Here is a 15834-nt window from a genome sequence, read left to right as displayed (position 1 = left end):
TAAAAATTTTTTTTTTTTTTTTAAAAAAAAACCTATATATGAAAAACTGTTCACGTTCTCTTTCACAAGCTTTAAACAAGTGTCTTTAGGCTCTTAAAGCACCCTTCAGCTTCATCCTGGAGTGTTTGATGCAACTCTACTTATGTAGGGTTAATTAAGCTTTTAAACAGGCTTTGTAAAAGCTTCAAGCCTCGCTATACCCAGCATTCCTATTTCAATGGGTGCAACCATCCCACATTGGAGCTGAAAGGTGATGTAGCAGTTTAGGAAAGGTGCTTGCTAAATGTTTTGTAAATGCAGGCTGAAAATGATGCCCTTCAGACTCCCATTTACAGATTACACATTGTATGTAAATGCAACTAAACTATATTTCAGAAGCTACAGGTCCTTATGAAGCCCTCAGTTCTGCATTTGGCAGACATATATAAAATACTTTGGATTCATCAAAAGCTGGCCTGCTGGATGTCTTCTTTGTTTTATTATTCTAAAAGCGTGTGGCTGTACATCTGCTCCGGCATGCACAAGCCATAATATTTACTGATGAGGAAGTCACAGCAATGGAGATGCAGAATGAAATTCATGGATTCGCTCCCAGCGGCAGGGAGGGAAGTGACAATTAGGCTGAGACACAGCAGAGACTGATGAAACGCTGATCAAGTGTAGAGCACCAGCCAGCAACCGGTAAATGCAGCTGAAGCGCAGACACCCTGAACGTGTTCTGCAAAACTTTACACAAAACTGCCCTTGAAAAGAGCCACAAAATCAACAGGGTTGTCCCTGTAATAAGGAAATCAGGCACGCTGTTTGGGTCTTTATCATATAACTGCATCTGTTGAATAGGAATAAGCTTATGTACAGGTCTGAACTGGAGCTCGCCTGAACCCGGCAGGAACAAGGGCCCCTCTGGCCAAATGTAAACAAAGGGGCGGGAGGCTTGACACACAGCCATATTAGGGCAATGTCATTGACCAAATATAGCCATCTGGACAACATCCCACCCCTTTGCTTACATGCAGCTCTGGGTGGGGAACTACCCGGCTGTAGCCGATTGGGCAGCAGAAGGCATTTCCTTCCGGGTTTGGAGGAGCTCAGGTTTGGACCAGGTTCATTCTGAACCTGAACTCATCTCTAATGGTGACAACAGTGGACCATACCTGCATTATGTGTTTGAAACAGTTGCTTGCAGTCTTCATTGGAAGCCCCTGGGACAGGGTGACAATGCTGGTGAGCAGTTTGAAGATGGGGACAGAGCATGGTCACCCTATAACAGGAAGTGTATGAACAAGGACCTACATGGCAGGATCGTCCGATATTATTTTAAGGAAAGCTTTTTAACGTTACAATTTTTTTTTTTAAAAGCAAACACTTTTTTCAGGAAATTACATTGAACCTGGTAAAGCATATATGATATTTTTTGGTTGGCTTTGGCACTTTTTGATTGGCTTTACATATTCTTTAGGCCTTGTTCACACCAAGCGCGTTCCAGGAGCAGAGCAGTTACAGACCGGATCAAAACTGCGTCCAATGTATTCCAATGGTATTTTGGGCTCTAGTTCACACCGCAGAGTTCAGTTCCAAAAGCATGTAAAAAAACTGCAGCAAGCCCTATTTTACCTGCTCTGAAATGCACACAAACGCATAAAAAATGCATGCAAACGCCCTGGAACGCACTGAAAGCCCATTCTAAACAAAAAAAATATATATATTTTTTTAAACCAAAACCAGCCCGGAACGCGTCAAAAATGCGGGAAAAAACGCAGTATAACACACTGCACTGCGTGTGCAGAGACTCATGCAGATCTGGTCTGCATTTGGTGTGAACAAGCCCTCAAGGCAACATTAATGTAGGCTCAGAGATCTTCAGGAAGCACATAACTTTTATATACAACATGACCACAGAACTACCCGATATATACAATATCTTGCCTGCAGTAGGCAGAGATACATCAGAAAGCAAGGCTAGCCAATCTAAAAGGTATTAATCATGTAAACTACCACCTGGATTAGCAGGCTGGGAAGAGGCATCTCTGTTTATACAGAGCTCTGGCAGATGGCTATTTGGACAGACAAGCCTGCTGGCTTTCTCACAGCAGAGAACAAAGTGTGATGTGATGTGAGGAGCCCTGAAAACATGGCACAGGTATTGCTACTAACTACTGTAAAGGTTGCCCGTTCAGACGGTCACGTGAGTCCTAATGGGATGTAAACAGAGAGCCCTGTGTCAGCACATTTCGGGCCTGTGTCCACACTCACAGCCTGGCAAACTTCTCTTACCTGATCGCTTTCACACTCCAGCTCTTTCTGAAGAACGACAAAAGCACATTGCGTATTCATCATAATCTCCAGAGCTCCACACAGGCTCTTCACTTTACCCGCAGTGCTGTTCTGGCCTGGAATCAAGATAACACATGCAGTAAAGTCAACTGATGCCAATCTAACGGAGTATATGAGGCAGTACAGAGACCTGATATGGCCTCTTTGCAGTAAGCAGGAGCCACACACCGTGTATAAGGGACATGGACAGTCCTGTACTATTGTTAAAAAAAAACAGCATAAGCATGCATGTCTATTTGTTAATGGGCTTCAAGGTAGGAGACGTAACCCTTTTTTTAACAACAATTTGAAAAGAAAACCCCAGCCTAATGGCTACATACAAAAAGGAAACTCAAACATCTATCAACATGAATGGTAAATTATTATTATTATTATTATACAGGATTTATATAGCGCCAATAGTTTGCACAGCGCTTTACAATATAAGGAAGACATTAGTCACAATACAATTCAAGACAAGATGGTAAGGAGTGTCCTGCCCGTGAGGGCTTACAATCTAAAAGGAATATACACATTCTGGTGATACACCCACCCCTACTGTACAGCTATATACAGAATAAAGGAGGATAACCTTATTCAGAGCATTAGAACACCTCCTGTCTGCTCAGATGGACATTACTACAATGGCGACACACATCCTTAGGCCAAACCTGCATTTCTAAGTGTTCAGAGCATGTTTCTAAATGCATATCAATGCAGGTAATGATTTTTCAGGAGGTATCATTTAGTACTTGCCTTTACAGCCATTCAAGTTGGGCTGCATTTAGACAAAATAGAATTCTTTGCATCCAGAATGCGATTAAAGACCCTAAACGCAGCGTTACTTGTACAAACTTTGCTAAAGAGTCTGCTTTAACGCTTGAGTAAAAAAGTGGTCTGGGAAGAATACACTTTGTTTATATTTCCCAGATCATTTCTCGTGCATGAAGATAATCTACATGCAGGAGAGCAAGTGTGAATGAAACCCAAGTTCTTCCCCGTCTGTAAATCTGTCAGTCGCCAATCTCATTCCCATGATGGACTGCAATCTCACGGTTAGTTTACTTGTTTGCTTTGAGATTGTAGTCCATCCCGGGAACGAGCTTGGAGCGGTGACTACTTTTACAACACCCATAGGGACCATGGGGAACAAAAGTAGCCCCCCCTCCAGAAGGAAGGACAGTGTCAGCACACAATTCAGAGATGATTTGAGGACCTTCAGCCAAGTGATACACAAATGAGATACATATTTGTTAATAGTTAAAAGGAGAACTATGAGGTGAGTGATTTTCACTCAACCTCATAGTTCGAGCCAACCTGTGAGAATGAAACTGTCACACGTCGGCTCAATAGATCGGGAAGTGAGCGGACACATACCGTCGCTCACTCACTTCTCGATCATGCCCCTGCAGAAAGCCGTGACTGTCACTCACGGACGGGAGAGGGAGCGGGGTCAGCTGGCTCTGCCTCTAGATAGGCAGAGCCCGCTGTCAATCACGCAGCTGGGTGGATCTCCACAGTAATGTCGGGATCCGTCCCGGCTGCGGCGGTCTCAGTATACCACGAGCTGTAGCTCGCTATATACTGAGCTTTGTGTCACGGGAGGACGCTAGTTTGTGTCCTCCCGTGAACCTTAGGAGACCTATGGGGAAAATAACTTACCCCATAGTTCTCCTTTAAGGTACTCGAATACATTTTTTAGATTTAACTTGTGAGTTTAGTGTCACTTTGACTGTTTTAAGGTGTGTTTTTTTTTTTATTTTATTAGGGATGCACCGGTACTAGTATTGGTATCAGTGCCGATACAGAGTATTTGGGCGAGTATCGTACTGGCCCAAATGCTGCGATACTTACCCCCCAATATCGGAACTGATAATGAGATCTGCCAGCACAGCACAGACAGGGTTAATTATGGAAAGCACCCTTGCAAGTTATGCTCTGAATGAGAACATGTCACAGATATAAAGTAGGTGTTATCCCAATTTGGCTGCAAAGGTGGAAATAAAATTGAAAGCTGCAATATATGAGATTTTTGTTCGTGGGTTTAGATGCACTTTAATGAGATGACGGAGGGAGAAAGGTTCTAGCCAAAGCATGGCAAATGCATCAAATATATCAGATATAAAGCAGATTAAATGTTGGATGAATACACCTCCTTGTTGTTCTAACAAACTCTGTACCGCTGGCTTAAGCCTCCAGCCTTTTCCAAGTGTTTGTCCAGCCACTTAGTATAGCGTCGGTGCTCGCAGCCCAGTCTGAAATGAGGAAATGTCACCAATTCAGCGGATTTACATGGCTCTGTGCTACTGACACGGTTTGGCAGCGGCACGTGTGAACAAGGTCGGGCAGAAAATCCTTCTACTTTCTCAGCACAGCAATTTTTCAGTTGAATTAAATCGGATTTGCAGATTTGGGGTAATTTTAGCCTGCGGCTCTATAATAGATGGGATAGGAGTCACTCATGTGAGGCGCTTTTTATCATAATGAGCATCTTTGTTTGTATGTACCACACATGCTGTCTGTACATCTGTTCCTATAATACCCTCTGGCAGGGCACCCGCTGCACACGCTATTTGCATTGTGTTAGCTGAGCTAAGTGAAAGCTGCAGAAGGGATTGTACTAACCTGGGAACAATCCGTCAGAATGTCGCAGTACGGGCAAATAGGACTATTCACGTACACAATGTATAGCTCATGGAGTCTCGCTGTTCAGTACAGATCATATCCTGTTCATGAACTGAGCCTGAATATCAATTATTCCTGCAGTGGCTGTTGTACCAATACTGATTTATCCTTCTGCAGGGGACCCAGGACTGAAGAATGATTTTCTAGTATATAATGCTGGTCCTAGTATGTGGTTAAAGAGGTGTAATATTACATACACCAATAGAAAAAAAGTACCCAACTGGGGCAATAAAAGAAAGCAATCGTGATTAGACTGTTACCAGAATGTGAACATTCAAAAATGTCTAATTATTGTGCAGGTTTATTGTCACTTTATACAAGGTTGACTATGAAGACAAGTATATGATTTGAAACAGCGGCGTAACAATAGCCATAGCAGCCGTCTGGGGGTGGAAGGGGGCCCCATGAAGGATTGCTAAAGTTGCTGTTGACCCTGCACCGCTTATGGCATTTCCAATCAAGAAGAGTTGATATCAGATGTACAGGAATAGACTATGCAGACAACTCTCCTGCGACCCGTCCTTGATTTAGATTTTAAGGGTTTGCCATGGGGCCCATTTCAAATTTTGCTATGGGGTTCCCATGATCTGCACTTACACCCCCGATTTGAAAGATCCCTTGAGTCCTAACAGTTGCTGTCCTGTCAACTGCCTTGCCTCATACTGTTAGCCAGCTCCTGAGTGTGCATAACAGCATAAAAGACATATTATGTTATTATTTGGAGCTCAACTTTCCTCCGCTTAAAAAAAAAAAGAGAACTAAAGCCAAACCTTTTTTTTTTGGCTTAAGTCCTCAGTTGGGGCAAAGGAGTACATTTACCAATGTACTGCTGTGACCTAAAGTCAACATCTAGCAGGCTACTGCCCACCATTTGCTGTGCTGCAGCCAGGAAAGATCAAGACAATAGTGGGGATCCACCCTAGTGCCTGATTGACAGCTGGCTCTACCTCTGTAGAGCCATGGCCAGGTGTAACCGCCCCCCTCCCGTCGGTCTCTCCAATGAGCGTTGAAGGAACAGAGAGAGGAGGGGATTGGTGACTGACAGTACTGCTCTCTGCAGGGAGAAGAGATCGAGAGCCGAGTGATCAGAGGTTCATGATCGCTCAGCTCCCCAGCTATAGCGTTGGCATGTGACATTTTACTCTCCCAATACCTATCGTTTAATAAAATGAAGGGGTCATTTCCACATCCTCCTAATAAATGGAGCAAACCTCTAGGGTGCATGTACACCTCTGCATTGGAAAATATGTGTATTTTACTTGCATTGTTTTTAAGAAAACAAGACAATATAAAAGCAAATTTCAGTTTTGTTTTCATCCATTTCTATCCAACACAGGCTTCCATGCAAAAAACACCCGTACACTGCTACTGTCAATAGGCAATTTGAATAAGAAAAAAATAGATCAGCAGATGTTATTTTAGTGAAATGCGCAACATGATCATTAGATCCAAAGATAAGTTTATAAGCTGCAAAAGCAGAGCTTGGGCCCACCCTGACCTCATCACACCAAGAACACAGAGGCTGGAGGGGACTTGGCCATGGATGAGCTTAACTATTGGTCCTTTAATACGATGGGAAAGCTCACTAGCCAGTAAGGAGGGACTGGAGGGGACGAGATCTTTTACAGCAAATGTAAAGATTTGCATACAACTTCATCTGCCAATATTATGTGTTCTAAACACCAGGTACAGGAAAATTATTTATTCAGATCATAATGACAAACAAATAATAAACATCTTCTAATGCTTGAGATGGAGGTACTACTGACGAACATTGAAGCCATGAGGCCTCTGCTACAGTGATCCAGCACAAGCATGCAAAGCCAGCCTTACTTAGGGCCCTCTATACCTTGACAATACTATAAAACAGGGTTAGGCAAACTCCGGCCCTCCAGCTTGGTGCAACTACAAATCCCATTAGGCGTTCCAAGACTGACAGCCACAGTCAGAGGCAGATACATGATGGGATTTGTATTTTCACCACAGCTGGAGGGGCCGGAGTTTCCCTATCCCTGCTATAAAACATAATAATGGAGAACTTACTGGACATCTGGAACTCTGCAAAGGCCACTCTCTCGAGCTGCACTCTGAGAAGCTCGCATGGAGCGTCCTTCAGCACCTGGAAAAGCTTCACTGCTTTGCTATAGTGGAGATCAGCTAGAACGCGGTGCTGCTTCCTCAAGTGCTCATCTCCCACCTGTAGAAAGAGCAAATACTGTGATACAAGTTGTCTAATACACAACACAATGTACAAAGAGGAGACATACTATGCCCAGCTAAACTTTCATCTAGTTGCCGGGTTGGCTCTGTGGTACAGAAGATTTGATGAAAAGGGGTTAAAAGATGATTGTTATTTTCTATTAGATGAGCTATAAACTGTCAGATCCTCAGATCAGATGACAGGAAAGATGCATCATGTGCATGCCCTTGTGGAGACAGTTAGGCTGGGTTCACACCTAGGCGTATCAAATATGCACGTTTGTCGCGCGTTTCAACCACGATTCGCGGTAGACAAACGCGCATTTCCGAGGGCTACCTGGCTGTATCCCAATGGATACGCGCGGCAAATACGCCACAAAGAAGCTCCTGTACTTCTTTGGGCGTAGGGCGTTTTGTAGCGCGTTCATACGGCCTGTTATACGCCCAGGTGTGAACAATACCCATAGGAAAAAATGGGATTTTGGTGTTTGAGCGTTTTGCAGAGCGTAGGAACGCGCTACAAAACGCCCAGGTGTGAACCGGGCATAAGAGATCCCTCATTCAAACCACAGCAACTTTCTTTCTTGTAGATCCACTGTTGTACAGATTAGAAGAATGCTACAAAATACTGCAAACAGGAGAGGAAATTATCCCAAGGCTGCAAATTCATATACAAATGATATAAATCATCTGAATCATATACTACATACAACCTGACAACCTATTAGTGAAAAACAGACTCTTTTTCTACTATTAGTGAAAACAGACTCTTCTGTGTGTCCCGCTGTCACAGACTAGCGTACGAGGTCTATTTCTAAAATGTTTGCAGAGCGAACAACTCTGCGAATGATGTTTGCAGAGCATTATGACCTCTAGATGGAGTCAAGGAGCATAGGAAATTCCTAGTGACAATAATGTGCTGTGAAACTCGTTCACAGGAGGTGTTCGCTCTGTGAAAACTTTATGAATAGACTCCCAAGTCACTAAGGGCCTGGATTATGTTGCCTTGTAAGCTAAGCCCCTCCCCTAAACTGTCCACGATATAGTAAGCTATGCTCTAGTACAGGGGTGCCCACAATTTTTTTTGGTTACAACCATTCAATTCTATGGGCACAGTGGTGTGCGAGGCACTTGTTCCACGTCGTATCCCGCTGAGCTGAAGAGGGAAAAAAAAAAAAAAAAGTACTGCATACCGTACTTTTTTTTTCCTCAGTGCACCCCACCATGCGGTGGTGTTGATGGTGTCCGTCCGTGGCCAGGCAAATTGCCTTGACTTGCATTGGGGCTGCGTGGAAAAAACAGCCCTAACGCAACTGGTGTGAATAGGCCCTTAATGGTATGCTCTGTTGGCGAGTCCACCCACAAACTATAGCATAGTTTACCTTAAAACATGAGGGGGAAAAAGCAATTTTATATGCTGTGTCCTTAAAGGAGAACTATGAGGCGAGTACTTTTCACTCACTTCATAGTTCTAGCCAACCTGTGACAATAAGACTGCCACAGGTCGGCTTAGTAGATTGGGAGGTGAGCGAACACATACCGGCGTTCGCTCACCTCTCGATCCTGTCATGGCTCTCTGCCGTGACAGGGGAGGGGCTGGATTCCCTCCTCCCTGCTCCGATCCGCCAGCGCCGACTGGCAGATCGGACGTGTGAGGGTACAGCTGGCTCTGCCTCTTGATAGGCAGAGCTAGCTGTCACTTATGCAGCAGGGCGGATCCAGACATAATTGTCGGGATCCGCTTCAGCGTCTCAGTATACCGCGAGCAGTAGCTCGCGGTATACTGAGCTTAGGGTGACGGGAGGACGCTAGTTTGTGTCCTCCCGTTACCCTAAGGAGAACTATGGGGAAAATCCTTAACCCCAGAGTTCTCCTTTAATTAAGGATAGGGCTATATAAAGGAAATAGATATGTTGGGTCACGTAGCACTAATGAAGAGCGTTTGCCCTTAAAATGTGTCAGCCAGGATGCATGCTTGTGGGCAGTGACAAGGTGTTGCCTAGCGGGATTAACAGCAGAGTATTTCCCACATTTACAACATAGAGCAAGTCTCACCTTGGATGGATTTTATTTGATATGCTGTGTTGCAAAGATCCATTGTGAGTGCAATATATACGATTATACAATAAAGTTTTATTGAAGAGGTCACATGATGCTGTGCACTATTTGTTCTATACCGTTCCAGTGAACCTGACCTGTCCATTAAACTGCATAAACCAACACTACTGATGAAGTGCTTACTTATCTTTCAATCAATTTCTTTGACAGTCATTTTTTATGTATGCATGATGGTATATGTTATACCTGATCCATAGCATTGTACTAGGAGAAAGGTAAAAGAAAGGGCTGCACTGCTAAGTAGGAGATTGGCCCTACATATGTAATAAGCAAATATGGTGACCACTATGTACAAGCTAGTGATTCGTCATCAAAGCCAGGAAAGTACCATTAGTAGTAGTGAAGCTAAAACGTTATTATATTTTGGATGGAGCAGATTAAGCGTTAGAATCTCTGCCACTTTTTTTGTCATCTGTGTCCTCTTTATTTCCTTTCAGGACAGGCAGTGATGGGAAATCTCTCCCAAATGTGATAGACATAAAAGGCTAGAACTTTTGACAATGTTGTTATTGCTGCCTGTGCTTTCCTGTTCGGATGACACCCGCACGCTTTTTGTATGTCACAGGAACGGGAAGGAAGAGACCATCTACCCAATCTGGTCACAGACAGAAATAAATGCCATATAGGATTTAACTGTTCCCTGCTTTATCCAAAAAGAAATCTACAAAAAAAATAGGATTTTTGTACTCACCGTAAAATCCTTTTCTCTCCGTTCATTGAAGGACACAGACAACAGATCGTAGATCCTGAATGGTAATATCGCCACCTGCAGGAGAAGGACGCTAGGCACAAATTCTCCAGAGAAAATTTTTTAGCTCCTTACTCCTGACGCTAGGCAAAAAACTGGAGACTTGTCAGCAGGTGGGGGGTTTGGCCACCGGCAGGGGCCGCCCCTAGGCTGTAATTGGTCTTTAGTTTTGTGCCTAGCGTCCTTCTCCTGCAGGTGGCGATATTACCCTACCATTCAGGATCTACGATCTGTTACCTGTGTCCTTCAATGAACGGGAGAGAAATAATTGTGCATTTCTAAATAGCCAATTTAAATCCACGTGTGCACTAAATGCCTTTGCATGGCCAGATATTACCCTGAAAAGGACTGTACTGGCGGGGACAAGACCCATCACTCTGCACAAGGAGAGAGCGCAGCAGTGACAGGTCTTTATTACAGGAAGATCCTGCACGGAGGCAAAGTTTCACACTAGATTACTGCACAGATCTGGAAGAAATACACAAAGCACGCCAAGACTCAAGGAAGAATACACATGGCTCTTGGATATATAGATTACTTATCCCGGAGTTCAGCTTTAAAGCTCTCTACATGTAATCATGTGAAGAACATCTTTATAGAAGACATGTACCTGATTCCTCAGACAGCTGTGATACATGGAGGCCAGCCTGTGATGGATGGTTGCGGCACGGTACTGACATAAAGGCTGTCGAGCGGATGCAGTTTCCACATCACAGTATTTCAGGGACTTCATCATGGCTTCTGTCACTTCTCTTTCAATCTGTACACAACACAGCACAATAAAGACTACATCTTCATAATTATGAATGGACAACAAAAATCACTTGTCACTACATTCCATTTCGTGTACGGAGGCAGTTCAGTCCATGCATTTGTCCACCTGCATCAATACTATATCAGCCGGGGTAGCCAAACTCAGGCCCTCCAGCTGGGTAGACTACAAACTCCATCATGCAACAGCCTCCAAAAGTCATGCTCTCAGAGTCTTGTAATGACTGAGGGGATTTGTAGCTTCACCACCTTTAGAGGGCCAAAGTTTGGCTACCCCTGCTATACAGTATAGGACAGAACCATACAGGGATATTAAATGAATATAAATGTTATATATGCTTGATAAAGATTAAAATTATATATGGCTGATCTTTCCTTTCCCAATTTTTTTGGTGTCTGTGCCACACTCCCCTTCTCAATACACCGTCAGCGGAGCCAAGTAGGAAGCTCACACATTGTATTTGCCATTATTGTAGTGTATTGTTCCGATGCAAGCATATTTATTGGGTGCTGTAAAGTTCTAAGAAATATGGAGTTTTTAATTAAATACAAAATACACCAATCCCCTATTGTGCAGAAGATCACAGGGATCAATTATATTATTGCAGATGTCAAATCTAGAGCCTTAGTCCAAAATAATGAAAAAATGTATTAGAAGAGGAAATCTGTTCATGCATGAAGCTTTCACGATCCCTAGATAGTCATGACATAAATTGCATGACAAAGGGCTCTATATATCTAGAAAGGGAACGTTATGACACAAATTGCTCCGATAGATCTAGATTCTAGATCTACCGGAGCAATTTGTGTCATAACGTTCCCTTTCTAGATAAATAAAACTTTGTCACGTATTTAAGGTGCATTTGTAAAACAAAAAGAAAAAATAACCCTTTAAAATAAACTAAAAACAGGACCAAACCCATTACAGTTCCCCTTTATTTATGTAACCTAGGAGTGTTATTTGAATCAACCATGGAAACATGGACAGACATTAATAGAAATAGGTCCAGGAAGGTAAAGAAAGCATTAACACAACCCATGTTGACTTCATTCACACTGCGAGCCCTATACAAATTTATTTTCCTCTGATTTCCCTCATGAAGTCCTGTATGTTCCCTCTTATATGACTCAGAGATCAGCTCTGAGCACTGCATGCTGAGACACACCGTATGATCACACGAGGAGAGCAGCGGGTCTCACACAGACATACTGTACACTGTGAGCGGTCTACAAGTGCACATACCTGCTCCTGTGCTTTCCTGGAGATGGGAGCATAGTCCTGCAGCAGAGTGGCCATCGTAAAATAAGTTGTGGACAGCTCCCAATAAACCGAGTCCCACACAGCCTGGTGAGCCTCTCTTTTATTCAGAGACTTCAATGCTCTTTGATAGTAATCAATAGCCTGTAAACAGACAGATTAGGCACCATTAACTAACAAAAAGAATAAAGAAGGTTCTGTGCAGCAGGATGTACAGTCTGAATTGCTCATTTGTCACAGGGTTACATTAAACAAAACTCTGCTTCACGTACCTCATGTACAGCGCTGCAATGTCCACAAGCTCCTTCTCAACGGCTGACATCTTCACATGGATGTGGTGTCTTAAGCCATTTGATTGGGTGCCCGGGATGCGTACCAAATTAATGCACCCAAGTCCCAAGGAATGCCAAGCTTGTACTACAAGCTTTAGCACCACTCAAATGGGAAGGCAAGATTCTTTTATAGTAAAAGAAACATACAGAATTCTCTTCTGCAATAAAAGCCGTCCTGCCAGCAAATTTATTTTCCTACACTCAAGTTCCACTTTGCAGAATAATGTGCCACCAAATTAAATATGAAATCGGCAATCAACTTTGCAAATTCAGGTCATAAAGATTTGTTTATTTTACCTTCTTGCCATGTGTGCATTCTATGTAGTAATGTGAAACACATGTTTATAACATCTAAAAAAAAATAAAAAATTGATGGTCACAAGTGCCCATAATCTCAGTGTACACCATTTGTTATGGTGAACAATACATATGCAAATACATGATACATGTTGAAGCCGCACTGCTACATAAAAGCACCTCTAATAAGTGGCAAGTGTAGTCCCTAACTCTAAACTGGCTGATTTTCTAAACTGCGGGACATGCACAGACAGAACAGGCTTCCCTTGAGTCAGCCCCATCCTCAAAAAGGTACACACCAGAGGCCCGATGCACTGCTATGCAAAATCCCACATTTGGAAAACTCACAGTTGTCGGAGACCACACTTCTCAGAGGGGTTTTGACATGGAAAACGTGGCTTCAGCATGTATTTGCAAATGTATGCAACTACAACATCTGCTTTTAACCTGAGTAGGTAAACAGTTTTTTGTTTTTTTTTGCTGGCTAGGTTGAAAGTGTGCTGGGGACCCCTTTGGTATTGTTTTGTATATTTGCCTTGTCCATGTGCACCTTTCTCTTTTTGCTAGTAAAAAAACCAGATCAGAGCAGCTGCCATATTTGCCATTATGGCGAACAGGTATTTAGGTCCCATGATGTTGTAGTAGGAAAAGAAAAACACTGATAGGAAAATACATTATAAAACATATTAAAATAGGGGTTCCTGTAGTTTGGAAAGCACTCCATTGTATAGTTATAACGTTTTGTATGGCTTAGAAAGGTAGGGATTCCATGAATAGCAATGAAATGCGTTATAAATGAGGAAGATTTCCTTACTATGTATTCCATATATGCAAATATGTGGTGGGATAACTAAATATATCTTGTGGCGCAAACTTTTTACAAAACAAAAAAACAAAACTTGGTTCTCTTTATAATGTCTGATTAAAAGAATGAAGTACTGTTAAAACTATGCCCCCAAAATATGACCAGTTTAGCCAATGAACAATATTTTCCCATTCCTACCATTTACTGGTCAGCAGCTGTCAGTAGGGCCTGTATAGTCTCCTACTGTATTGGATTTTATATTTTAGGAGAAGCAGCATTCAGACCTCCAACATGGATGAGAAGCTTCTACGAGCTCTGCCCAGTACTGCTCTTCAGTCCCACATTATGTAAATAAGACCCAGTAGCTCACCACACTGAGAAATGTCCATATATGTTTCCAAGTACAAAAACAATACATGCACGAAGCATCAGTGTAATGATTGACACTGTCCTCACCTTATTGTAATAGAGAGCTTCATCTGGAGAGAACTCCCCTCTTCTCACATCATTTGCACTGCCGCAGTGTGCCTGGGCACATATCCTCATCAGTCGCCCCAGGTTGCACAGTAAGAGAGCCATGTTTGTGGTGTCCTGGATGGATTCAAAGTTGGCAATTCCTTTCTCAAAGCTGGAGTAGCTCTTCTTCCACAAGTCCTGCTCTGCATTGGAAACGCTCTTACCTCCTAGATGGCGTCAAACAAGCAAAACTATTAATGTGAATAAATAACTGTGTTTATTTATACCCATTATAGGTCTAAAAATCGCAATTGTATAAGGAATCCAAATTATGAACTAGAATGTGCAGGTGGTTCAGAATCACAAAATGGCTAAGGGACCTAACTAAAGCAAAGAGTCGTACAGCTCTCTGCTGGACATTGCAATTTTACTCTACATTCTATATTGCCTTTTGCATCCCATTCATAAGATGCAGGTCATGGCGTGGAGTTTGTGGTGTCTTAGGGTATTACTGCAGAACACTGCAGAGAGAATGCTACGACGGGTCCCATGATTAGGGGCACATTTGTAAATCACGCCGCTGTGCTTTAGGCTCTATTCACACCTATATTTTAGGTGTGATAAAGGATTCTTGCGTCATAAACTTGTGATTTCCTGCAGCAAGATCCCTAATCTGCTGTTTACAGGTGGCAGCTGTCACCCATGCAATTAATGAACGGGTGAAAGCCGCTGCATTTGAATGCAGCCACACCGCAGGTAATCATATGCTATAAGATTACATGCGGTTAAGACTCAATCACTATCCCTGGACACATCGATCATGCATCCGGGAATAAATGACATGTGCCGGTGTTCAAATGCAGCAGCTGTCACCCGGTCATTAACTTCAACGGGTGACAGCTGCCACTTGTAAATGCAAGTAATAGCAAGTTCATAATGCAGGAATCCCTAAATTAGACCTAAAATATAGGTGTGAATAGAGCCTAAAGCACAGCGGCGTGATTTGCAAATGTGCGTCTAATCATGGGTCAAGTCATAGATTTCTCTGTGCATCATTCTGTAGGAAAACAGACACCACGGACTCCACGCCGTGACCTACATCTTATAAATGGGATGTGAAATGCAGTTTACAGTGTAGAGTAATATTGCAATGTCCAGCAGAGAGCTGCACGACTCTGCTTTAGTTAGGTCCCTTAGCCATTTTCTTACTCCAAACCACCTGCAAATTGTAGGGGTGCGTCGAAATAGAAATGTAAAAACCGAAACAAAACCAAAATAAAAATTGTCAGGCCGAAACCGAAAATGTTTTTATTTAAATTTTTTGATAAACCTTTCAATTTTGTTCATATTTATGTTTATTTATCAATTAATTTTTTTATTAAATATTAGTTTTTACTTTACTTTTAGGGGCTCCAGGGAAATATTGGGGATCTAAAACAGACCCCTGATATTTCCCTTTTAAAATATAAAAAGTTATGAGGACACAGAGTCCTCAATGTCACAGGAGGCTGAGCGAGTGGTGCGGGGAGGAGAGCTCAGCCTCCTGTGACAGCGCGGGCTTTCTCCGCCCCCACACACAGCTCTGCCGAACTGTGATAGGCGGCTGAGCGGTGTGGGAGGAGAGACGCCGGGCACACTCACAGCTCTCTCCTCCCGCAGTGCAAACCCTAACCCTTTTGATGAAGGCAGAACAACCTTTTAAAATAAACTCAACCTTCACTAATAAAAATTTAATTAACATTAATAACTGCTATAAGCCATCTGCTAAAGAAATTTTATTAAAATTAGCTTTCCATTTCAATCTGTAGCAAGTTATGATTTCCCAAAACAACAAATATTCAAATGCTGCTTC

At 42.7% G+C, this 15834-nt stretch overlaps 1 protein-coding gene across 1 annotated transcript in view; it reads right to left on the bottom strand.

Annotated features, from left to right (window-relative positions):
- EDRF1 (erythroid differentiation regulatory factor 1) overlaps nt 1-15834 on the bottom strand; it is a 56466-nt gene that overhangs the window by 9476 nt on the left and 31156 nt on the right. The window contains exons 18-22 of the mRNA XM_018558902.1: nt 13983-14209; nt 12078-12236; nt 10674-10823; nt 7042-7195; nt 2266-2390 (exon numbers count right to left, since the gene is read on the bottom strand). Of these exons, the coding sequence (XP_018414404.1) occupies nt 2266-2390; nt 7042-7195; nt 10674-10823; nt 12078-12236; nt 13983-14209 (815 nt within the window). The remainder of the gene's footprint in view (nt 1-2265; nt 2391-7041; nt 7196-10673; nt 10824-12077; nt 12237-13982; nt 14210-15834) is intronic.

Source organism: Nanorana parkeri, unplaced genomic scaffold (genome assembly GCF_000935625.1).
Source record: "Nanorana parkeri isolate BGI_ZX_2015 unplaced genomic scaffold, ASM93562v1 scaffold2, whole genome shotgun sequence".
Classification (NCBI taxonomy): Eukaryota; Metazoa; Chordata; class Amphibia; order Anura; family Dicroglossidae; genus Nanorana; species Nanorana parkeri.
This window is presented reverse-complemented; position numbering and strand designations above follow the sequence as displayed.